General features: G+C 40.7%; 1 protein-coding gene across 2 annotated transcripts in view; it reads left to right on the top strand.

Moving 5' to 3' along the window:
* The first annotated feature begins 1,395 nt into the window (after nucleotides 1–1,395).
* Nucleotides 1,396–26,978, top strand: part of TRAF1 (TNF receptor associated factor 1) — a 62,667-nt gene continuing 37,084 nt past the window's right edge. Inside the window, exons 1-5 of one of the 2 annotated variants that reach the window (XM_030536131.1) lie at nucleotides 1,396–1,607; nucleotides 6,001–6,314; nucleotides 9,284–9,359; nucleotides 10,836–10,934; nucleotides 22,222–22,349. In XM_030536131.1, the coding sequence (XP_030391991.1) occupies nucleotides 6,091–6,314; nucleotides 9,284–9,359; nucleotides 10,836–10,934; nucleotides 22,222–22,349 (527 nt within the window). In that variant the 5' untranslated portion in view covers nucleotides 1,396–1,607; nucleotides 6,001–6,090. Of the gene's footprint in view, nucleotides 1,608–6,000; nucleotides 6,315–9,283; nucleotides 9,360–9,829; nucleotides 9,876–10,835; nucleotides 10,935–22,221; nucleotides 22,350–26,978 lie in introns of those variants that run through there. The other variant, XM_030536134.1, reaches the window with a different exon arrangement.

Raw genomic sequence — 26,978 nt, 5'->3', positions numbered from 1 at the left:
CATGGCTTCCAGTTCTGAGCAATATTGCTCCTCCTCATATCAGATGAGAGGTTGCCACTGGCAAGTTACTGGAGAAAGTACACGCCAACCCAAGCCTGCCGCTGCACAATGACCTTTTTAAACCACCAGCTGCACATTTGCTGTCACGTTGCCCATTATGGTCTCACCCACCATGCCAGGATGTTAGGGCAGAAGCACTCAGGCGAGAGGAATGGGATATCTGTTATAATCCCCAACCAGTCCCTCGTTGCCAACCCCACAATCTGCCCACCTGGTTTTGACCTGCCCCTCGCCAATGTCCCTATTGAACAGGTTCCGGACCAGGCAAGGTCTCTGTGCAGCTAACCAGTATCGCTGGGGCCTTCATGACAGTCCTTTGTGCAGCTGCGGTGCGACACAGACGATGACGCACCTTGTCAATGAATGACTGCTGACTAAGTTCAGCGGTGGCGAAGAAGAACTGCATCACGCCACTGAAGATGCCGTTGCTGGCTAGACGACTATGCACATGCTAAATAAATTGTGATGTGATGCTTGTGTGCATTGACTGTACTGTAGTTTGTAAAGCATTTTGGGATCTTTTCGAATGACAGGGGCTCTGTAAAATGTCATTATTAGCAAGCAGATTTGTGTGTCACATTTTGTTGGATGCTTTTTGAATCTGCACAACTAGTTATTTCTTATCTGGAAAGTGACAGCATGTTCACCATTATACAGATCACTAAAGAATTCACAGACCCATCCAAGAAGCATTACACGTTTAATTTTTTTAACATGTTTTAAAACAGCAGCAGCAGCCAGTAGGATCTGGACATAACAGAAGCACCTGCAGCATGTGCAATGTGTCTTATGGCTTTTTTCTAATATGTTTTTGTTCATGCTGTGGGTGTGCTACAAGATGAGAGCTATTTTTTATTTAAAAAGCCTCACACATTATTAACTCACATTATATTTTTCCACAGTACAACAAGCTCTCAAGGGGCTAAATCAATTAACTTTAGAATGTTTTGTCAAGCCTGTTTTGTGTATAAAAAGAAAGTAGGCAGTCTGCAACCTGGTTTTCTTTCTTACTTTAAACAGAAGAGTATTGATCATGGATATCTTCAGATATTCAGTTATCCCTATATATGCACAAACCCAAATCAGGCTCTGAAATAAGTAAGAAAGGAGTAAGAAAATCAATGTGCTCATGTTTATAGCTGTTACATTTAAAATAACAGCAAACTAATATAGAGAAAAATAGTGCTTTCAAAAAATGGAGTTGCCCATAATATTTCTGAGTAGTCTTCTTAATAAAATATGCCTTTTTAATTCTGAGCATTAAAGTACCGTATAGATTAACAACAATAATCCCATATCAAATTTTAGAGTTGATACGCAATCTAAGAAGAATGCTTGAGACAAGAAAGATCACTTCATGGTTTGGTATTGTGCCTAGTACAAGGATTAAGAGAAAGCAGTGCAAAACAAAGGCAAAAAAAAGTAGGCATGCTGCTTATAATGAAAAAACAAACGTGATGTAGGGGAATCCCACTTAGAAGGAAATTGAATTTAGTGTTTCCTCTTGCTGGTGATATGCTAAGAATTTTAAGTTCTTAACCCATTTGGTAAGTTGTCTTTAAATATTATTTATTACATAGAGATATTTCAACCAATTTTTACATTATTCTTTTCTTCTTGTATATCAGATTTCTTCTGATAGATAGTGCTGATTATATTTTTCAATTTGTGGGAAGAGTCGGGGGAACAATCTTTATTTTAAAATTAGGAAAAAAGTTTCCCACAGCTTGTGTGTAAACAGAGCAGATTTTGTCTTAGGTATTATTAATCCTTACTAGAATGTTTTTCAACAATGGAGTTTATATATTTCATAGCATGATAACAACATTGATTAAATAACAATAACAAAATTTAGAACTCCTGCTGAATTAAATTTTGCTGATGTACTGGAACAAGGAAAAGAATGAATCAATATATGCCTGAGGGTGGATCCTTGATTGTAGAAATGTTGTAGAGTCACTAAGGTGGTACTTAACATCAGATCCTGTATACACGGGTCACTCTTTGGAGAGACACTGCCAAGTGCTTTTTTCTCAGCTGTGTGTGGTTGGCTTTTAAAAAAACAAATTCTCCTTTTACTTTTGAAAAATATTGATTTCTCCTCAGTTCCTCTGTTCTACTGGAAAAACATGATGCGATTTTTTTGTTTGTTCACCAATGGCCGTGGCAGTGTCCAGAAGAATGTGTACAGCTTTTGAATCACGGCTTCTTTGCTTGTTGCTGTAGCAGAAACAGCAGAGGGAGCAGAAGGACATTATTTTGTCCAGGTCCTATAAAAATAGCAGTTAATATTTTGAGAAAAAATATTTCTTAAAACAGAAGGATTGAGACTCCTAGGATCATTGCCTGCAAGACTGCAAAGGTTTTTTGTTTTGTTTTTAATGGTACAGTGCTAGATCCTTCAAATTTCACCTTTCCTGCGTGGGGGATCTTTTTTTTTTTTAAACTGCAAGTCGGCCATGTTACTTAATGGCTGAGTGCAGTGATACTTCAGTCTGAGGCCCCAGGAGCCACAAGTGGGTCTTCAATGTGTCTCCTGTGGCTCTTTGCAATACATGATATTAAAACACTGTGTGACTGGTTAATAATGAGATCAGGATGCTTTTACTAGGTAATTAATTATAGTTGATAAAATAATAATACTTAGAATAACCAAGCAAACATATATAAAATACTAAATGAAACAATAAATTCTCTCTACTCTGGCACTTTTGGGTAATGATGATTGCTAATTTGGCTCCTGAACCACTGCGGGTCTGAGTATCACTGGCCTAGTGGTTACAGCAGTGGACTGGGACTTAGGTGACCTGTATTCTATTCTTGGCTTCACCACTGACTTGCTGGGTCACCTTGAACGTGTCATTTTACCTCTCAGAAGCTCAGTTTCTCCCTTTGTAAAATGAGGGTAATGATACTGACCTCCTTTGTAAAACTCTGTGATCTACTGACAAAAAGCTCTGTATGGGACGTAGGTATTATTCCTCAAGGCAGGATGGTGGTGGATGGGTCAGATTTTAGATCTAAATTATTTGGCAGTGAATTTTTTTAACACTATCCAAAGGAACTCTAATTTTATGTTAAAGTAATGGGCAAGAGAGTGGCTGAGCCCTATACAGGGTGCAAGGAGCTCTCTGATGGCTGTCATTGTAGTCTTGAGTGTAAGTGCTGCTGCCAATTGATCGGGAAGCTGCACCCTGTCCCAAGATGGTATAACTGCCATGGTCCTCACTGAGGCTCAGCGCCTTGGTGCACCTGCCTATCCCTGATTCGGCTCCCTTATGCTGAAACAGTTTACCCAATTGCAACTTAAAACCACAAAACCCAGGAAATACAGAATTAAGGCTGAAAAAGTCCCAAACGTCTTTATTTAATCCTTTTTTGAGCAGGTGTTGCAGAAGTCTTGAGCACTGGGTAATGTTCCTGGTTGTAAGTATTGCTTGATTTGGGCATGATGCATGTTTTAAAGCATGGTCTATCAGTAGTTTTCCTCTTTCATCTTAGAGTTTCCTGGCTTCTGTGGGTTTAGCACAGACACTTAATGATATTTCAGAAAATTAGGTTGTTCTGTGGTTTTAATTTTATACAAAGTCAGCTCACTTCAAAAGCCTTTTACTGCTGTGTACATCCTGCCAATAACAGCAATGTGAATTCGTCAAAATTGCTGGTCGTGCAATAAAAAAATTGACCGAAAACCCACAAAGGTCTTGATCAGTGGTACAACAGTGCCTAGAGCTTTGGATAATACCTTAATGACTTGAACGGAGCTATGCTGATTTATACCAGTTGAGGATTTGGCCCTTAATATTTATAGCGGATGGGGAAATAAGGATCATGTTCTCAAAAACCACATGAAGCTTTTATATTTAGAAAATAAGAATGGATGGTGTAACATCCTTACAGAAAGGAGTGTATGAACCTAGAAAAGTAGCTGGCAAGGAAAATGACACCTGAAATGATACCAACTGTCTGAGACAGATACAGGAACTGAGAAACAGTCAAACAAAATCCAGTGGTGGAAGTGCAGCCGGCTGCTAAAACCAAAGGAGCCACGTCATGAGTCTTTAGTTTTGCTTTCTGCAATTCTGCCGAAGGGACTCCTCCCCTCCAAGGCTATCACTGGAGTTGTTATATTGAAGAAGAATCCTGAGCCAGACTTAGGGTATGTGTACGCTGCAATTAAACATCTGCTGCTGCTCTGTGTTGGCTGACAGGCTCAGGCTGAGGGGCTGTAAACTTGTGCTTGACATTTGGGCTAGAGCTGGAGTGCAAGCTCTGAGACTCTGTAAGGGGGGAGGGTCCCAGAGCCTGGGCTCCAGCCCAAGCCCTGACATCTACACTGCAATTTTACAGTCCCCCGGCCTGAGCCCCAGGAGCCAGAGTCAGCTGGCAGCCCAGCAATGGGTGTTTACATGCTGCGTAGACATACCCTTAAAGACTTGCCTGAGGCTCTAGTCTCTGCAGTCAGCAAGTTTATAGGGTGAGATGCCAGTATGTAAGTGCTGAGAGTAGCTCTTTCTGTAACTCGTGTTTGTTGTTTAGAAGTTGCTGTCACCACTTCAACAATGTTAATTCTGGAGTTTCTGGCTACTCTATTGGTGAAGGTGTCTTTTTAAAATGAATACCACTAATAACAATCCTTATAGAACACTTCTCATCCATAGGTGTCAAAGCACTTTGCAAAGATAGGTGAGCATTATCAGTCCCTTTTAACATATGAGGAAACTGAGCACTGGGGCCAGATTCTTATAGGTATTCAGGCGCCTAAAGATGCAGACAGATGCCTAACGGGATTTTCAAAAGTGTCCAAATGCGTAATTCCCAATTCCCATTAAAATCAATGGGAGATAAGAGTGTAGGTTCCTATCCGCATCTTTAGGCACTTAAACACTTTTAAAAATCTGACCTGAGGAGATGAAGTAATATACAAAAGGTCAAGGAATAAGTGTGTATTGGAACTGCGAACATAAGTCTTCTGATTTCCACCCTTGTGCTTTATCCATTAAACCTCAGAGCCGTTATCTCTTCATTTTAAAAAATACTAATTCAAGGGCACTGTTGGATCACAAATAAAAGTTGTAAAACCGTAACCTGTATCATGAAATAATTTAGATGACTAAGCATAAAAAAATGAAAGCATTTACTTTGTCTTCATTCCTGTTGATTGTTTAAATGTTGCATGCTGTTCAGCCTATAAAGTATACTAGATTAGTCCATTTCACTTTCTGAATGGTCATGCATTAAAACAATGCAAATTTTTCATTGGTTGAATTTAAAAAAAAATGGAAATATTTCTATTGATTTTTAGATTTTGTGAAAACTTATCTTTATAAAAGTGAAATTTGGGTCCTAAATGAACATCATGCTGCCCCTTTCACAAGGAAAACATGTTTTTAAGCCTTGTTCTTACCTAACTGTATCTCTTCTTTATTCTTTTAGTTATAAGTATCAGAGGGGTAGCCGTGTTAGTCTGGATCTGTAAAAGCAGCAAAGAATCCTGTGGCATCTTATAGACTAATAGACATTTTGGAGCATGAGCTTTCATGGACCTTTGCATCTGAAGAAATGGGTATTCACCCACGAAAGCTCATGCTCCTAAACATCTGTTAGTCTATAAGGTGCCACAGGATTCTTTGCTGCTTTTAGTTATAAGTGTTTCACACCACAGTTTTGGTCAAAATAGTACAGCAGCCTTATCCATGGTAAAATTCCACAGTACATTATTGATTTTTCTAAATATATCTTTTACTTAAATGCCCCATTATCTATTTAGTTTAGATAATCAGGCTTCCGCTGTAATCTAGAAATATTTTCTTTTCTCTGAATGCTTATACTTTAGACTGACTGACTGACTGACTGCAGTTCATCATTACAATAAGCAATTCAGAGGGGAAAAACACCCCCAAAATACACATTCATGTATTTTTTTTTCTGTATTCTCAGAATTATTACCTATGAGTCTGAAGTTTTTCGATGGAAGTTTGTACACGAATAATGGGAACAGCTTTAGACTGAAGCCTTCAGACCATCTTCATGGCAAAACACGTTGTAGAGCCCCAGCATTTGGAGGATCTGGCATCAGGTATCGGTACATCAGCTATGAGTAGCTCACCTACTCCTGGAGAGGCTCTGGAGAAGTATATGGCTGATGTTTCCTCTAAATATATTTGTCCTCTCTGCAAAATGTTTCTGGAGAATCCAGCACAGGTGCCATGTGGTCACAACTACTGCATGTCCTGCATTGAATGGTTATTAAGGTAATCCTATTATACTGAATGTAGTAACTGCAATTAGGTAGTGTCACTACGGTCCTCATGAGCAAAACTGACCTGGAACTAGATCCAATATCTGCAAAACTGTCTCTGTTGGAAAAAAATATATGATCTCAGAGCCCTATTGTACAAATCTCATCTCATTGGTATGATCCTTACACTTGCAAACTACTCATGTTAGCGAGAGTTAAGGGATTAGGCCCCTTGTTGGTAGTTTTTTTTATTAAGATACCACAATATATTTCTCGGCAAAGCTAAGGGGTTAGATGATGCCATGCTTTGAACTGGATATTGAGTTGGGATGGGATTTTGACAATTGCCCAGGTGATTTAGGAGCACAACTTCCTTTGGCTTTCATTCATTCAGGCTGACAGCCAATGAGACTTATTACTTTTTATTTTTGAGGTCCATACTTGGAGAGAGGGAAAGTGAATTAATATTGTATTTTAAATTTGTTACATCTCTGGAATTGGTATTTACATAAATGTGATTAAAATATCTTGTTTTATGAAGCAGAGACCATGACTTGATCAAGACTGGGGATTTTTCTTTTTTTATTTCTATTTGCATGAAAAATTACATCATTATCTATACTTCTTTCCAAAGCAAATATTCCTATTTGATTAGATTGCAGACCCAGTTTTCAAATATGACCACCTCACTAGGATGTCCAAAATATAGAATTTTTGTTACTAGAGCCTAAATATGTGGCTTCATTGCATTCCCCTTATTTCCTTGTTTTTTTTCACTGACCCATTTAAGTCAGTCTCGTTTTAAATTGTTCACTGTCTGATTACAGGTTATGGAATGCAAATATGTCATTTTGTTTTGGCAGTCAGGTTCAGTCTTGGGATGGTGCTGTAGAGAGGGGCCTCAGGCAAAGTTCAAATTTGGACAAAGTTGGCATGTGTGTTTGGATCTAGGGTTTGAATTCTGCTTCTGTCTAATAACAATAGTAAACCAGTGATTTATAGAAGGGAAGAGGTGGGGATTAAGGGGAATCAGAGAAAATCTCTCTCCCTCCCCCACCCCAGTATCTGTTTTATGACCAGAGAATGCAATTAAAAGGAAGACTATATAGGACAGCGTGCTCTGTGCCCCTAGTTTCCCTTTTGGTTACCCAGGTACAATCCCACTGACTTCATGTGATCTATGTAAAATTCACAGGGGCGGTGAGGGGAAGTCATATGTAGTTCTTATTTCCATGCCTTGCATGGTCATTTGCTGAATATATTTAACTCATTCTGCAGCTTTAAGTGCTGTATATGACTTCCCCTCACCCGCCCCTGTGAATTTTACACAGATCACATGAAGTCAGTGGGATTGTACCTGGGTAACCAAAAAGGAAACTGGGGGCACAAAGCACGCTGTCCTATATAGTCATCATTTTAATTGCATTGGCATCTTTTTCAGGGAGACAGAAACATTGTGAAGATTCCATGGTGGCTCAGGTTCAGTCCCTTAGAAGAGCTTGATTGTGTTGTTTGAAACGGTAAAAATGGCCTAAAAATGAACAACTGCAGTTTTCAAAGCCTTGTTATAGATGGGAAAACTTTTCTCAGAAACCTCCAAGCAAACACCAGTACTCTGAAAAGGAGGATCAGGGGCTCTTAGAACCCAGATATTAATTTATCAGGTGGTCTTGTAAATGATAGCAACAACAGAATACATAACCAACCAACAATTACCTGAAAGGTGGTCATTGACTTGCTTATGAGGCGATTCTGTTGTACAGAATACAGTTTTCCAAACTTCTCATATTTCTGTGTCTCATGGTGGACAGCACAGGCATCAGCAAATTCATGATAGAACTTGTGATTTTCTGCCCACCATGGCTAGAACCCCAATCTGGAATGTCCCTGAAAAACCTGGTTTGTTAGCTGCCTGCTAAATCTAGTATAATTTATGGCTTCTTGGCATCACCAAGGATATGAATGCTTAGACAGACGGCCAGATTTCTATAGGCATAAGTGGAGATATTCTGGTCATGAAGAATGAGGAACTTATTCTTCAGCATCTCTGCAACACATAAAATCACAGATGCTTTTTTAGCCCATGGGGAGCTGTTTTGTGATATGTTTTTAATGCCTTGCTTTCTAAGCAAAGCCAAGATATTTTTCCTTCTTTAGAAAGTTTGATGGTACTTTTATGGGAGACCCAGTAAAAGGAAAGGATGACAAGAGTCTCGTCTTCCCACATGTCCCATATGTATACCCATGCCAACCCTTGCCTTAGGGAATTGAAAGGTTGAATGGACTAGTAATGGAAGATTTCACCTGTGGGTCACCCTTCATATCCAGCCTGGTAAACGAGTTTGGGTCTCAGCCCAGTTTCCAGACAGGTGTCCACATTCTAAAAACCACCATCAGAACTGACATTAAATGGCCTCCTTCTCAGTCTTGGCAGAGAGGCCGGGATTGTAAAGGCACAAAGGCAGCCTGACTCTGCACCCCAGAGGTCGTCGCTTTATGCTAGGAGAGAATCACATTTGCCTGGCTATGTGGAGAACGTTGTAGTGCCAGTGCCCATGCTATACCTGTTCTATGGCTAAACAGAGGACTTTGTTCTCCAGGGCTATCATTCCAGTTCCTTTCCATGGATGCTAAACTGTCACTAATATATTTTTAATGCTTTGCTTGGTTGTTGCAAACAGTTCCAAATCATGCCAGATCTGTACACTGTATTAGCTGTGCTCAAGACGGAGTGGGCCCAATCAATCTCTAGTATAACTTAGTTGTCAGGCTTGAATTTTCCCCTCAGTGGTGGTAGGTGAAGGGCCAAATTCCCTTTTCATTAGTACTAGTGCAACCCAGTTGATTTGCCGATAAAACTGAGAGGAGAGTGTGGACCAAAGTATGAATTTGTATGAGTTTTTAGTTTTCATAGACTAGCTGTCCAAATTCAATGACATTTCTAAGAGTTTTACTTTTAAAACTGCTTTTTTTTGCTCTCAGAAACATCCCTGATCCAGAGTGTTTACTGTGTGGAGAGAAAATAGTCACGGATGATGCAATTTTTAACTTCGGCTCTGTGAGTAATTTTGCTCATTAATCCCCAAAGTTTTTCTAAGAAACGTAAGAAGAAAACTCTGTATCCCGATAATACCAGGATATAAACTCAAATGACAGAGAGAACTGCAATAAAATATTTGATGGGATTGTCTAAACAGTCTGCCTTTGAATGCTCCTTTTCTATTTCTGCAGTGTTTAATGTGTTGCTGGGTGAGTGTAACTGGGTATTAGAGACTTATTTCTCTCATATGGGTGATGAGAGACACCTTACTCCTCATCTTTCTTCACATGTCTGATTTTAAAGCCTCAGAAACACTGACTCAGCCATCCCTTCTAACATGGCAACCTAGAAAATATGTAAAAAGCATATTGAAATTAATATATGAAAAGCACCCTAAGCTATATTCAAATAACATTATGACTGTGGCACACACAGCTAAAATATCCGTTAACTACAGGTTCTGCCCTTAACTTGCATTGTAGGTAAGCTCCGCAGGGGACTAAGATCACTGGGCCAAATTCAGCCCTGGTGGATGTAAGTGCAACTCCCATTGTGTTTGTGTGTGTGTAATGTGATAAGCAAGTCTATATCAAATCTAGCTGTCCTCTCATGGAAACAGATAATGTTGAACATTTCAATCAGCACACTAATTCACCTTTTCTCCTCACATTTGTGGCAGAGATACATGGATAAGCCAAATTATCAATATTAGGGATTATACATGTAAATGTCTGGTACACTGTAAAAACAGTTTATGTGGACTCAGTATGATGATGACAAGCTTTGAGGATCTTGCAGAGTTTATCATGTTATATAGGAAAGGTACAACAGTATTGTAGTTGCAATACTGGAAATGAGATGATCTAGATTCTGTTCTTGGCTCTGCCAACAGACTTGCTATTTGACCCTGGGCAAGTCACTATAAAAAATCTCCATCTCTGTTTCCCCCTCTATACAATTGGGGTAACAATGTTTACCTATTTTACAGGGTGCTGTGAGGCTGAATTTATGTTTTTTTGTAAAGTGCTTTGAGATCCACAGATGGAAGGTGTAGTATCGTTTGATAGATCTTCGATTTTTTGAGATAATTACATAAATCTCAAATACAATACAAAATATCTCTTAAAAATTTAGAAGACTGCACTTTACTTAGACCAGCACATTTCATAGGTACTGATAACACAAATGTTCTTGATGCATTTTCATTCTAAGCAAAAAATGCATGCTCATGATTAAGACTGCTAACATGATATTATGCTGGAAGAACTAAATAGCATGACTATGCTGAGGCTGGCCTGAAAATACAAGGCCAGTTATTTGTTTTTCTTATTGCTAAAAAGTTTTCTCACTCCTCACCTGCATTGTCCCTATTTCTGAAGCTCTGTGTGCTGCTTCTGAGTATTCTGGTTGCACAATGTAAATTGCAATCAGATCATATATAATGTTATATTCTGCATCATTCTCTTTATCAGTTTTAATCATACTGTGCTACAGATAAAACCAGATGAAGTCAAGAGCAAGGAAATTGAAAGATTTTCAATCAAGTGTCTGAGGGAGGGTTTTCTTCAGTCTGGACCACTGGACCCAGATGAGGTAAGTGATTGTTAAAGTCAAGAAAGGGCCATGTCAGAAATAAGGATATAGATTATGAGAAGTGACTTTGCAAGAGCAAGAACTTGTTTGCAACAGAATATTCTAACCAATGTATACAGGTCTGTTGCATCTTACGCACATTTAACATGCGCAATTTCAGCTTTACGCGGTCGGCAGAAAAGAGAAAAATAACAATTTTAATACTGTACTGCAGTGCGGGTGATTCCGCCTGGCATTCAACTCAATGTAATTTTGACTATATGCGGTTTTCGCTTTACGCACTAACCGCGGAATGGAACCCCCGCGTAAGATGAGACTCACCTGTATACATCTGGGCTAAATAGGGTAAGTTGTGCATTGGAGAGTTCTGTCAGGACCAAAGGAAAGAAATCCTCCCTCAAAGCCCATTCATGGCCTCTATTGAAACTTCAGGGTTGCAGTAGCTTCCTATAGCTCCTCTGGACCATCTCTGCAAGAGGAATATGGAGCATTAGAACCCCTGGCCCCATGAACAAAAATCTATATGCTGGAGCATAATGACTGTCACAGAACACAGCTCCATTATGCACAATGATCCTTGCATAAGGTTTAGTATTGTACATCCCCTTCCCTGCCCACAGGGGCAGGATTTGTCATGCAGGGTGCGCCCAGAGGATTCAGGGGGCTTGGGGTCTTCGGCGGCAGGGGGCCCCCGCCGCTGAAGACCCAGCACTTCAGCGGCAGGTCCCAGGGTGGAAGGACCCCCCGCTGCCAAATTGCCGCCGAAGACCTGCCCCGGGACCCACCACTGAAGTGCTGGAAGGACCTCCCACTGCTGATCTTTGGGGCACTTCAGCGGCGGGTCCCAGGGTGGAAGGACCCCCCGCCGCCAAATTGCCGACGACGACCTGGAACGGAAGAAGCTCTGGAGGCTCGGGCCTCGCAAGAGTTTTCTGGGGCCCCTGGAGCGAGTGAAGGACCCCGCTCCAGGGGCCCCAAAAAACTCTTGGGGGGGCCCCTGTGAAGCCTGGGGCAAATTGCCCCTCTTGCCCTCCCCCCTCTGGGTGGCTCTGTTGTCATGTAAATAGCATTTAACCTGACAACTCCCATCCTACCAACACTACCACATTACTGTGTTTGTGAATCTTTTTGGCAGTATCTATAGATCTTAAAAGGATTGGAAAGGATTATTATCTGTATTTTGCAGATGAAGAAACTGAGGCATAGAGCAGTTAAGTAATTTTTTCCAAGGTCACACAGTAGGTCAGTGGCAGAGCAGGGAAATTAACCAGTCTCCTAATTCCAATCAGGCATCCTATCCACTGGACTACACTGCCTCCCTAAACAAAAGGAAGGAAGGAATGGGAAAAAAAAAACAATAGATGGCTACCTAAAGCCATTTCCCCTTTATTTCAAACAGGCTCAGGAAAATGGCAACTAATTTATTTTAAGAATCAACAAATCAATACATCTTAGTGCTAATAAAAAGCATCTACAGCTGAGGGAATTTGAAACTTCTGAGCAGCCTTAATATAGCTGAAACCATGGTGACAAATATGGCCTTCCTGGTTGAGTGTTAGTTGGATTCTGAGGTCCTATTCACAAGTCTAATTTCTGAAATGAAACTTGGGGCAAAGTTTTCAAAAGCACCTGACATTAGAACTGAAGTCTTGTTTTCAAAAGTGACATATGCACTTAGGAGCCTAAATCCTCATGTCTTTCAATAAAACTTAATCTCCTATGGCACTTAGGGCATGTCTAGAGTGCAGTTAAACTCCTGACCCATCTCAACTGACCCAGGCTCAGGGGCTTGGGCTATGGGGCTGTTTAATTGTGGTGTAGACATCTGGGCTTGAGCTAGAGCCTGAGCTCTGGGACCCCACAAGGGGGAGGGTCCTGGAAGCCTGGGCTCCAGCCCAAGCCTGAACCGCTGCACTGCAATTTTACAGTCCTGTGAGCCTCAGTCAGCTGACACAGGCTAGTTGTGGTTATTTCATTGCAGTGTAGACGTACCCCTTAGGCCCTTTTGAATATTGTCCCCTCGAGTTTATAGATCTGCTGCCCCTTCAGGATTAGTATAATTGTCTGGCATTGACTTTTTAAAAGTGCTAATCTTGGTAGCTTTCAGTTTTTACCCAGAATTTTCTCTAAATGCATAGTAAAACCATTGAGCCATTTAAAAAAAGCACGGATCTGAAACATTGCAAATCTAGGGGAAGTTACCTTCCCAACAAGAAGTGTCGTCATCTTCAGCTCCATTTAGTGCAGGGGGAACTAGCATGCATCTCTTCATGCATTAAAAATGAGCAAATTACATGAGAAAATTTCCATAGTCTCCAGCTCGTTAAGCTAGAAGAGGAAGGCTGAGTGACTTCAGACACTTATTATGACATTATCCCAAGAGATTCTGATCACCAGCCATTCCCCGTGACTTCTAGGCTATGCCTATGCTATGGAGAATAGAGCAGCATAGCTACAGAGATATATTATGGAAACATAATCCGATAGTGTAACATAGCCTACAGCAGTGGAAGGGTTTTTTCTGTCACCACAGGAACACCACCTCTCTGAATGATGGTAGCCGGGTCAAAAGAAGCATTCTTTTCTCATCCTAACTGTCCACACTGAGGGTTGGGTCAGCATAGCTACGGCGCTCAGGGGTGTGAATTTTTTACACTCCGGAGCACCATTGCTGTGTCGCCCTTAAATTTAAGTGTAGACCAGGCTTTATTCAATGAGGTTGTGGGGGTGTTCAACGCCAGGATTGGTCCCTTAGAGAATAAAATATTCTGTGAAATTCAGTGCCCAAAGTGATCCATTTGGATTAGGAAATGCAAATTTATTTTGAAACATATCCTATAGTTTTACTGGGGACACTGAACATCAGAAAGACCCTTTTTATATCCAGAGTTACATAAAGTATTTTTATCTTCCCTCGTTGTTTTATATACAGGGTGTGCAAGTCTCCAGATATCAAAGGGGTAGCCATGTTAGTCTGTATCCACAAAAACAACGAAGAGTCCAGTGGCACCTTAAAGACTAACAGATTTATTTGGGCATAAGCATTCGTGTGTAAAAAACCTGAAGAAGTGGGTGTTTTACCCACAGAAGCTTATGCCCAAATAAATCTGTTAGTCTTTAAGGTGCCACCAGAAGTTTCCAGATGTTTCAGACTCCGAATCTGAGCCCTAGTGGTTCCAAAGAAACAGGCATTTGAATGTGACAGTTTTATACTCTGCCCAAGTGCCACCTCCGCATGCATGATTGCCAGTCTACCTATATATTACATGTAGTGCACTGTGCCCAGAAGGCTGTATAAATTAGTCAAAATTTCTTCTTGCCTCTGATAGAAAGCAAATGACTGGACTTGATTCCATCAAACTTGGCAGGATGACTAGGATGCTGTATAAGCAGGATTTTTCTAAAAATCATGCCTCACTATATCAGCACATTAAAATCAAATTGGTTTCTAAATTTTTTTTTAAAAGGTGCTTACGGTGATGTGCACTGATCTCTGTAAACAAAGGGACTCATTAAAGATAATGAGGTTGTAAGAAAGAGCAGAATTTGGGCCATTTGTTTTAAAATCCTTATTTTATATATTTCCAAGATAGCTTAAGAGTGAAAACTTTTCCCCTTTGTTTATTTAGACCTTTCGAAACTGGTTCACACTGAACTCTCTTGGCAGATAGGTTAGGCTTGAATTGGCTGAATCACTGAGCTAATAATATGTCTTAGGGTTAATACAACATAAGCCTCTAAATCCTCATTTTTATATCTTTTTCTTTTTAGAACTTCCCCATTTGTGTTTTAATGACTTATTAAACAGATAATTCATTCTGAGAGGTTTTCATACTGGCATATTCAACAAGTTCATCTGCTTGGCCCTGAGCAATTCCACCAAATTGTGCACAGTGACATATGAAACTCGCACTCCATGGTATATTCATGAATGTTACTCTGCTGGGTCTAGCTACTGTGACAAATCAGGGATAAGAAGCCAAACTTCCTCCCACTCTTTCAGCCTTTGCTCATCCAGCACTGCAGAAAGCATCTGTATATTTAACCTCTTTCTGGCTCCTCAACAGATCAAATTAGGATTAGCACAGTGCCATATCAGAACCTTTTTTGAATTATAGAATCTCCTGCAATAACAAAGGAAAAGTATGTGATCCGATTTGCAAGTTAACAGTCACTACTTTTTAAACTAGTATATCTTTACATGACTATTCTCATTCCTTCTTGACTCCTCTTGAAATATATGTCATGACCAAGTGCCAGTTAAAGGATAAAATTGCTTGTCTGAGACAGTAGGGTTCAAGTCTAAGATACCATATCATTTTTATTTTGTTGTGATGAATCAAAAGGAATCTGAGACCATCTGGAATTAAGAGGAGGGTGACCATATTTCCCTATGCTGAATATGGGACACGTAATAAAATTACTCCTTCCAAAGACTTCAATGGCAATCAGTCAGAACTATGCAGTACAAATGTTCAAATTAGTATCATGTTGACTGAGCCCCGGTTAAAGAGAAATGCTGCATAGTTGGATTCTTTTTATTTACCTTCTTATCTTTAAGGCTTTGGGGTTCACACAGGGAGTTGTCACATACACACACTGCTGTACATCTCTCTCACATGGGGGGTGACCGACCGACCCACCCCGCCCTACCTGGTGGTCTCTGCCCCCCATGCCTGGCTGAGCCCTGGGATGGATCCGCCTCTCCTGGTACCTGCTGCCACGTCTTCCTAAGGCAACACGTGGGGGGAGGGCCGCACACAGGGTCACATGCCCCCCCACCCCAGATTTTTGCTAGGGTTGATACCAGAATGTGGCCAGCAGCAGCCCTTTGGCACTGTGCAGGAGGGAAGGGATGGGAGCTGCTTCCAGCCACAGTGGGGAGGAAGGGGAGCTTGTCTCTTCCTGCTCGTTTGCAGTGCGCAGCCAGTGCTGGCAGGAAATGGTTAGGGTTAGGGTTGTGGGGCTAGGGTGACCAGATGTCCCAATTTTATAGGGACAGTCCCGATTTTTGGAGTTTTTTTTTACATAGAAAAACACCTATTACCCCCGACCCCCGTACCGATTTTTCACACTTGCTGTCTGGTCACCCTATGTGGTATGGAGCCCTGCCAAGAGCCAGAACATAGCAGGGGCAGTGCTGAGGGACCAGCAGGGGGAGCGGCCAGCTTCACGTGCTGCAGCTTCACCCCGCCACCAGCCTTGCACACCCATCCTCATCATTGGCCACTGGACCCTCCCACTCATCGTGGGCAGCTGGTGAGCAGGGATCTGGTCAGCACAGTAGTGATGGGAGAGACAGAAAATACTGTACCAGACAATTTGCCCATTTTTAAGAAGAAGTTGGTACTCCTGCAGGAGGGCTTAAATATGAGACTGTCCTTTTAAAAACGGGACATCTGGTCACCCTGATTAAGAGAAAGGGCCACCTTTTCATTGGTGTCTATTTCTCCAGGCCTACTGGGTCAATGAAAAACCAGAACAAAGCCCCATGATTCTCTTGTATATATGTGTGATAGAGGCAGCTCTTCGGGGTAGGCGCGGTCAGTTTGCTTTCCCAGTTTGGAATCAGATAAAGTACAGCCATGACCTACTGCTTCCAGTTGTTTCTGATCTCACCTTTATATGTCACTTTTGCTCTCCCACTCCTAGAGGTTGCCTCCTCTGCCTTGTGACTGTACTGGTGACAAAGTGTTTTCTAGCTCTTCATAGATGTGTCCTACTAGCTATCATCTGTGGTATTTATAACCATTTACTACCTTGGTATTTATTAGCTGTCTACACTATCCTCTCCCACTACATGAACCCCCTTTATCATCACAATCTCTGAAGACCTTGGCCATGTGCCAGTGTAAATATAAAAGAGAGATTAGTAATGTTTGTCATCTGCTGGCCAAAAGACTCCTGTAGCCAACAAATAAACTGCACTGCCTGGAAACTCCACAGCACACTGAATACTGCTAATTCTAAAATGTCTGTAACTAGGACAATGCTGTTATAGGGGGCAAGGTCCGATGTTCAGATCCAGAAAGCTGCATCTGTAATCCAACCCCTGGGCATCTTCCTGCCTAGGCTACCCTTGTTCTCAATATTTCCCACTGTGACACTCCTGCTAGTTCCTGCACCACCACAGGGATGACTCTAGCCCTAGCACTCTGCTTAGGGCTGAGCAAGGAGCCTAGCTGTACTATCTGGCCCTCAGGGAAATGACCGTGGATAAAGCCCCTCCTCTTTCTTATACCAGCGGGAGTTAGGCAGCAGTTAACTGGAGGCAGCACATGCTACTCCTTTAAACACGCCCACTTCCCAAAGCTCTTACTTCTTTGCCTGACACTGGACAACTGCATGTGCAAGACTTCACCAAACATGCTGCTCCGGGTTTCTTGCAGGATGGCTCAATTTCTTGCATGGTCATACAGTAGCATAAAGTATGAATCATGTGATTCAGAGGCTGTCCCAGTAAATAGGATTCGATGACTTGTGAAAGAAATAGGGTTCAGAAAGCTGGGCACATTCCAATAGTTCTGTGACTATATAACTTTTCTACTGCCCATGTCCCTGCAATAAATAACGAATCACCTACCCACCTACCTCTTCTAATTTTTTATTCTTCTCCCTTTTGGTAAAATCAGTGTTGTATTTTACAGTGAAATAAGAGAGGTTGCTAGAGAACAATCCAAGGTGATCCCACTGGTGGTTCTGTGCATGCTACCTTTATAACACTTCCAGCCTGTTGATGCAGAGATAAGAAGCTGGAACAGAATATTAGACACTGTTCTAGCTGCATGACTAATGTTAGTGATTATGTTTCAGGCTCTCCTGTATATGTGTGTGTGTGAATAGTTCCTTCAGGTAAGACTACAGAAGCATAGTTTGGTCTATATGGACATTCATGGCACTTTCTGTAGAATAGAAGTTTGCTCCAGTATTCTGGTTCTCCACTGTTTTGTAGGGAGCTGTATGTGGTTACTGCTGTCTGCTCCAGAGCTGGCTGTGTTTCACTGGTGCAATTTGTGAAGTTCTTTGAACTCCTTTGTCTGAAATTCAGCTCACTGTTGTGGTCGTCCGTAGTACTTAGGTCTTGTGCTGACTCTCTGCACAGGTTGGAATGTTACCACTTTGTGATGAAACCACTATGTAAAATATTATATTATTCTTTATTATTCTAATTCTTCATTTTATTTTCTTTACCAATTAGAGCAAAGCAAATAATTCATAGTGAATAATCTATTCAACCCATCATGTAGTCTCTTTCTTCTACTCATGAATTGTCCACGAGTACCTTACGATTTTCTCAAATTAATTCATTATTCAAAATTATTCACCAAATAGTTTCTGTGAATAATATTTGGTCGGTAGATGGTGTATATAAACAGTACATAATCAATGCTGCATTGTTTACATTGCACTGGACACATTTATATGGTGTTGATTCTGTACCCTGGCTAGATGAACATCTAGCTTAGAATCAGGGCCCCAGTGAAATTCTTTGTTTACAAGATCAGAATTCACTTTCCATAAATATTACCAAATTGCTGTTTCCACAAACATTCCTGCCAGTAAACTCCTTCACAAGAATAGTTGCAGGAATGAACACAAAAGGTGAGTAAACTCCTACTAAGCAAACTATTTTTTTTTTTGAGTGAATATTGACAAAAAAGTTTGGGAGGTATTTGCTCACCATCTTTAAAGACATACATAGCACCACTATGTTACAATCATTCTACCACCAAAGGCTGCCAGCTCGGTGTTGCTATCAATCTCTTGTTTCATTTGATCTCACCTATGGATGCTTATCCACAGGCTATCCAAATGTTAATGACTATGAATATCTGTTGGCAAAATGTTTTTTAATCTCCTGTTGGAATCCCACTTCAGAACCCACTGAAATTTGGCAAGGACACAGGTAATTTTCCAGTAAAAAAACCCAACTTATTGGAGTTAACATATGCTTTCAATTTTTAAGATATTTAATAATGTTTTCACCTCTAATTAGGAAAAATATCTGATTTTGGCTTTTTCACTCTCTTGGGAGCTGGGAGTTTGGTTTTGCCAATTGCCAAGTCATTACAGTGTTCCATTCCCTGTGATAAAGACTGTTTTTCAAGTTCTGAATGAATTTGGATACAAATCTAAGTAGCAACTGATTTCCTGGAGAACAGTAACTTAACTCAAACCCCATAATCTACATAAAAGGAACATTCAAGTTTAAACCAACAATACCAGAGAAATTCTAAATAAAAACTGCCACATCCAGCGCACTCTCTACAGTAACAGGCAATATACTTAAAATAAAGGTAACTATTTACCGATAAATAGTTATATTTACTAATGTTGTTTAAATACATACTTTCCCTGCAGTGCTGTGGTTCAAATTAGGATTCAGTTATTTATTTGCTAATCAGTAACTAACATCCCAAACTAGGTGGTTTGTTTTATTACAAAAAAAAATACAAAAATAAAATTACATGACATGGGATGCATTTTGAATCCGCTGAGATATTAAAGCACAGGAATTGGGGGTTACAATGGAAAATCAATTTACTCTTAATAACTGCAGCCCTGCTGATGCTGATAAAATAAAACTCCAAGAGAAACAGAAAGACTGGGAGTCTGGTTCTAGTATGCTACAAGTTGGTTTCAAGGAATTTCGGTCTCGGACTTGCATTGTCTAGCTTCGCCTTACAAGAGTAAACACAACAGTGCATTCTTTTCTCACAGGCTATTACGGTCTCTCTAAAATGTATATTGAAGTGCTATGGCCCACATCCCCAGCCAGCTAATGTAAATAGGTGTGACTGTGTTGACTTTAATTGAACTGTACTTATTTACAGCAGCTGAGGAGTTGGCCCTGTAATTAACTTTTCTTTTACTGATTTACAAAAACACAAGTAATTTGGAAATCTCTTTTGAAAGGAAAACTTTTTCTTACAAAACTTATACATGCATACATACAGGGTCATATCTTCAGCTCTGCTATTCCATTTTACTCCAGCCAGGGATCTGACTTTCAGTATACACAAACCACATGTGTGTTGCTCACAGCCATGTAATACACTGCAGTGCTATATGACACATGCATTTATCATGCACCTTTGATCTTACTCACACTCTACCCCCGATCCATCTCTGAGTGTGAGTAGCTCTTGAACAGCCACTATTTTATTTACTTATTTCTGAAAATCAGCCTGATGTGTCTTTCCCAAATGAGAAATTTCTACCGAAAATTACACCAGACAAGGCCTACAATGGGGAATATTCAGTCCTGGACCACTGACAGATTTAAAGTCCTAAAAGGATTATAAATAGTTTCTATACCGGTTAGCTTGTGATGTATCAGACCTTAAGATCTTCATGTTATTATGTATTGAAAAGCTGTTTTAGCAAATGTTTCCTATTGTCTTCTGTGGATGAGGGTTGGGCCTCCTGAGAAGCAGCATGTCTTGTGGGTATAGAATAGGACTGGCAGTCAGGAGGCTGAGGTTCTGCCACAGACTTACTGCATAATCTTTGACAAGTCGTTTACAGAATGATCTTCATCCAATGGTCTCTGACTTTGGGTGCCCAACTGGAGGCACCTTGGTCCTGCTTGTCAGGGACACTGACCCCTTGCAATGCCATTTGAAGTCAATGGGAGCTATAAATATTCAGAATCTTGAACATCAAGCCCAAGGTATCTCTAGTTGGGCACCCAAACCTGAGACACACAAAATCAGAGGCCATTTTTGAAATCCTGGCCTTTAGCCTTCCTGTGCCTTATTTCACTGGGGGGAGGAGGGGTTATTATGAGACTCAGCTCATTAACATTTGCAAATCTTTGGGATCTTTGAACGGAAGGCACTATAGCAGGGCAAGTATTATTTATTATTCCCAGCAGTTGTGGAAAGACATCTAGACATCTGAGAGGAGGTGCTGGCAGCTACCATCTTGGAATGGTTCCTTCTGAGGGGCCAGAACTTATAGACTCATAGACTCTAGGACTGGAAGGGACCTCGAGAGGTCATCTATCTAACCTACTCTTAAATATCTTCAGAGATGGAGATTCGACAACTTCTCTAGACAACCTATTCCAGTGTTTAACTACCCTGACAGTTAGGAACTTTTTCCTAATGTCCAACCTAAATCTCCCTTGCTGCAGTTTAAGCCCATTGCTTCTTGTTCTATCATTGGAGGCTAAGGTGAACAAGTTTTCTCCCTCCTCCTGATGACACCCTTTTAGATACCTGAAAACTGCTATCACGTCCCCTCTCAGTCTTCTCTTTTCCAAACTAAACAAACCCAATTCCTTCAGCCTTCCTTCATAGGTCATGTTCTCAAGACCTTTAATCATTCTTGTTGCTCTTCTCTGGACCCTCTCCAATTTCTCCACATCTTTCTTGAAATGCGGTGCCCAGAACTGGACACAATACTCCAGTTGAGGCCTAACCAGCGCAGAGTAAAGCGGAAGAATGACTTCTCGTGTCTTGTTTACAACACACCTGTTAACTTGTGGCCTCTTGTAAAGATTGTTTTTCATAACAAAACTTTTTGGGTTTTCTTGTGACAGAAACATTGACCCCTGGAATGGATCTCTCAGGGCATGGTGGCTGCAAGGAAGGAGTGAGACATAGCCCCTTTTACCATAGGAGCACCCTCTCCCATTTAGAGCTCTGCAACATTTTCATAAGAAACCCAAAACTATGAAACTTGCCCACCTTGTGGTTATGCAAAAATAACTCAAGCCAGTCTCTCTGTGAATCAGTTGAATAACCTTGGTGCCATTTGTGGCTTCCCATCAAAGCTGAGTGAAATTCACCATTTTGCACAGTTTCCACATGACACTAGGAGACACTTGGCAGAATCAACTTTCACTTTGAGTCTAGGGTTAGCATCCAGAATTCAAAGTGAAACTCAGGAGGTCAAATTCATCCCTCATGAAACTCAGCTGGAGAAAATAAATTTATATCAGGGTGAATTTAGGGCAGGGTGTCTGAGCCAACATGGATTGAAACCAAATCCTCATGGCCCAAAACCAGCAAGTTTCGTACAACTCTGTTTGTACCTGGTACATGTGGCTTGTTATTTCTCCTTCTTTGGTCACTAGTTCTGAACTGAACAGCTCCCTAAAGAGACAGCCCCAGTAGAGGGCACTCCTTCCCATAAGCTTGTTCACAAGTGATACATTCCAATCCTAGCCTATTAAACAAAAGTTAATTAGGGTGGAAAGAGTTAGGTATGCTTTTAATTAAACAGATAAAATATTGCTGCATTAGACTGTGCAACATGTCTGTGTTTCTGCTTCTTTCAGGAAGACCCATTGACACCAAACTGGAACAGATGGAAGCATTCGTTTCCCAAATACTTTGTGTCCCACCCATTTGCACTATGGTTCCAGCGTCCAGTTCGAGATGCAGACGTTCCATATGGAGTTTCAAGGTCTGTTTCCTTGGCTGTGTTCCAAGGACGCTTCTGGGAACTTGTGTACAATGATGTACTCTTTGTCATAGACAAAGATGCTGAGTTACTTGACCTCACAAGATGACTTTGTTCCTGAATTTAGACATGGAGACAGTTAGCTTGCACATAGATAAGATGCAGATTTGCCTTGTTCCACATCCACCTTCTCCCGTTTTCACTTTTACTCTCCATGCTTGAAAAAGTTTCCTCTTTTGCAGTTACTAAGCACCCTATTGTCTCCTTCAAATTCCTCCTTAAAATCCTCTTACTCTGTGAATACTTTGATTTCCTACATCAGTTGTGTCTCTGTGCCTGTATGTGGGAAGAAGCATGATCATGTAGACTGGGAGGAGGAAAAAAACAGGTTCTGTTCCTAGTTGTGCAAGGGTCCTCCTGTGCAACCTTGAGCAATGCACTTAACTTCTCTGTGCCTCAGTTTCCTATCTGTAAAATAGGGATGACGATAAGTCATTGCGAAGGGTGTTGTGGAGCTTGTCTCAGTCATGTTTGTAAAGCACTTGGAGATCTTCCTATGGAAAGCACTGTAGACGTGCCACTGAAATTTGAGTTGGATTATAAAATGCAGGGGGATGGACCCTTTTCTTGCCACGTTAGCGTATAGGTGATCTATAAATAATAATAAAGGTCTAGTCCAACATTTTTAAAAGTGACTAGTGATTGTCAGTGTCTCAGTTTTGGGAGCCCAGCTTGACACTCTTTAAAGGAGCTGGATTTTCAGAAAGTGCCGAGCACCCGCCTTCTGAAAATCAGGCCACAGTAAGGCATCTCACATTGGGCACCCTGAGTTAGCAGTTGTATTTGAAAATCTTGGCTCTTTTCATAAGTCACCATTATTCACAGAACAACATATGGAGTTACCAGAGTGTGAGTGATCCTACAACACAGGAATGAAAGCATTTGTGTGTGGCTTCTTCCAGAAGTTGATGTTTGACTGAAGAGAGCAAGGAGGGGTGATTTTCTCTTGCTTATGTGCTTCAGCTGAGAAAAGTAAAAGGCAAGGAAATCAATTTGTGTGATTAGTGCATCTAGGTGCTTTGTGCACTGTGGGTGGTCTGCAGATAGCAAGGCTCAGAATCTGTAGTGAGCTGAGTTATTTACTGATGAACTGAGAAGCCGGTGCTGTGATCCTACAGGAGTTGCTACCCTAGGCTAACTGGACAATGTGTACATTCCTGATGGACTGCATTCAGTCACTCACATAAACAGTCCTTGTACACTTTGCTGCCCTGGGCAATATCCTGTTCTCCTTGTGTGATTAAAAACAGCCCTACTAAGCAGACAGTACAATCAGGTGGATTCACTTTAACTTCAGGTGTTTTTATTGAGCTTTAGTTAAAATTAAACAATACTCAAGTGTTTATAAAAGAAACTCCCTCAAGAAATAGTTTGGCGTGCTTTGGATGACTGCAGGGACCTTGTACTGCTTAAAACAATTACATACATTTCAAGGAAGCTTAAGCATGATTTCTCTCATAGCGTCCAACATGCAAAGGTCAAATATCATTTTAAACCTTCTATTGAGAGCTGGATACACTGTTGCAAAGCTGTAACCTCAGAAAAACCAAACTCAATGACGTTACAGCTACTCAGTGGAAGAAATATACAAGGCTGCAACGTAGTTCTCTCTTCCTATTTCCATCAAGGATTACAAGCTCATCTTTTAAGCATCTGCTGATGTCTCAAGGACAAGGGTGCTCCAGTCAGCTAAATATCAAGGGTCCCACTGGGCAGGGCTTTGGAGTAGAGCCCAGAGCTGGAGTGCAGAGCAGCTCCGGAGCAGTGGAGCTGCAGGTTTTTGCCTGGAGCTGGAATGGAGCCGGAGCACAGCTCCAAACCACTAGGTTTACTATCGCCTTCTCCTCTACCCCATTTGCTTCTTGTTGTTTCCCTTCAGTAAGGATTAATGGAGACATTATGTAAGAGAGTAGGAATGTCTTATCTGCTCATTTCCTTTCTCCTGTAAATGTTTCCACTAATCTGTCCCACCAAAGGCACTAGGTTTACCTATGTTAATGAGGGGTTCCATAGCAAACAGTGAATTGGTGTATATAGAGATGGAACGTTCATATTTTGCCATTTGTTTCACAGTGAGGAGATGTTACATTTTAGCTTGGTTTCCAAGTGTTACCTCCAGAGCTTTGGAAGAACTCTTTGACAGCCTGACAGGTGGGCATAGCCATATCCCCAGTGTTTCCTCCAAAGCAATTAGAAAGGAAATGAGCAGGTAGGAATTTTCCAGTCGCGATCAGGCCCTGTCTACATTAAGGAAATTCACACTGGTATAAACACATTAATGTAATTATAGTAACAACAGTAATATAGTTACAGCAGCAAAACCCCCTGGTTTTTGTAGACTGGCTGTACCGGTGCAAAGCATAGTGTAATCTGGTGAGAGGCTGAAGTAAACTGCCCTGTGTAAGACCAGGTTTGTGCCAGTTTAGCATATCTACATTAGATGTTTGCACTGAAGTAGTGACAGCAATACAGTTGCATTGTTGTGGGTTTCCTTAGAGTAGACAGGGCTTGAATAATCAGGATGCTTAAAACCAGAGGCAGGTACTCTTCTCAGTTAATTTTTGTCCTGCAATAGGGTAGTTTGCAAAAGTTAATGAGCAAATCATGACAGGGAGGCACATTTTAGTTTTTGGACCTTCTCTTGCCTAAGATGACTCCTTGGTTTGTATCACTGAAACTACTTTAGTGAATGACTAAAACAAGATCAGCATGGGACACTTCTTACATTTTTTGACAAGTGCCAAAGTGATGTTCCCAAACAGCTGTTCCTGAAATTAATTTCTTCACTAGTAAACTGAGGATAATAGTATGTTACAGTAAATATAAACTGGAAAAATATAGTGTGTGGATCAAGGGAAAAATATTGATTCCCAACATTGGTGCCAGAGTACAATTCATCTTCCATTGAAGTTAGTGGAAATCTTTCCATCTAATTCAATCAAAGTTGGACCAGGTCTGCAGTGTGTAAATGTAACACACAAAAGGTAAAACCAGCAGTAAGTACAGTGGGAGGTATTACAACAAAAGCAACCTAAAAGAATGTATCCGAGACCAGTCATGGGATGGTGGCAAAGCTGTCACTTTGCTCTGGACTGGAATCCAATAATACTTTACTCTTTTAGAGCACTTTTAATTTGAATATCACAAAGCACAGTGCAAACATTAATAAGCCCCATGACACTTCTGGAAGGAAAGTACATAGCTATTAGTACCCCTATTGTATAAGTGGGTAAAGTCAGTCAAAGAGGTGATGTACTCAAAGTTAAAAACAACTCAGTGGCAGAATAGGAAATACAGTCAAGAATCTTGACTTTGAGTCCTCAACTGTAACTACTGGAAGTATTATGTCTCATTGAGAGACTGACCTTGTTTTATTAACTTAGGGTTTTTTTTTCTAGTTTTAACAATTTTTCAGGGTCCCTCCTACCACATACCTACATTTTCAGCCATTTTATATTAATTTAAAACTATGCATTGAATGGGCATCCAGATCCCATTCATTTTGTGTCTATCTTCAAACTGGGACTCTTGGCCCACAAAATGTTGTAAATACTTTGAAGTAAAATTTTCAGAAGCACCTAAAAGTCACTTATAAGCCTAAAACCCATTTTCAAAAGTGATTTAGACACTTAGGAACTTCACTAGAAAAGCACCTTTCCTTCTCCTGGTATTGACACCTCCTCCTCAATTATTGGGAGTGGACTACATCCACCCTGATTGAATTGGCCCTGTCAACAATGGTTCTCCACTTGTGAGGTAACTCCGTTCTCTTCAGGTGTCAGTATAATAATGCCTGCATCTGTAATTTTCACTCCATGCATCTGAAGAAGTGGGTTTTTTATCCACAAAAGCTTATGCCCAAATAAATCTGTTAGTCTTTAAGGTGCCACCGGACTCCTTGTTGTGTTTAGGAACCTATGGATCATTGAAAGTCCTAAGTAATTTATGTGCTAATGGAAATTTTACCCTGAATCTAAATGTCCCTGCATTACATTTCCCCTTAGATATAAAATTGATAAGCCAGCCTATATACTAATACACTACCCCTGCAAAGCCAACATCAGTGCAATGGGTCTATAATATAGTTAAGCTTCAAATCTTAATCTCTTTGTGAGCCACATCCTGTTTTCAGTTAACTGATCTCATGTGGGGGAAATTTACCAGAGGAAATATCTCAAGTTTGGAAAGTACCAAAAACTTATCTTTAGTTTCTTTGTGTAATTCAGTGCCTTTTAAGATAAAGGTGTAATATTTTACAGAACTATGAAGGCGAAAGAGAGGGAATAGGCTCACTTAACATACAGCAGAGACATACAGTATTGTTAGCACATTGAGGTTTTTTGTGTCTCTCTCATTCAGAAACTGAAATTGACCCAACTGTATTATGGCCTCCCCTCTGAAACCATTAACTTCTATTTCTTTGAACTCCCACTTAAAAATGGCCACACTCAGACATATTTTCTTTAAAAAAAAAGTAATTCATACCCTGGCTGAGAATTTCTGCGTCACATTTCAACCCAATGTGAATTGTATGGTCCTAGTTCTATGAAAGCAGAGGTTTATAATGGAAAC

This window comes from Gopherus evgoodei, chromosome 16 (assembly GCF_007399415.2).
Source record: "Gopherus evgoodei ecotype Sinaloan lineage chromosome 16, rGopEvg1_v1.p, whole genome shotgun sequence".
NCBI classification, from domain to species: domain Eukaryota; kingdom Metazoa; phylum Chordata; order Testudines; family Testudinidae; genus Gopherus; species Gopherus evgoodei.
The sequence above is the reverse complement of the archived record's forward strand: the minus strand, read 5'-3'. Positions and strand labels throughout refer to the sequence as shown.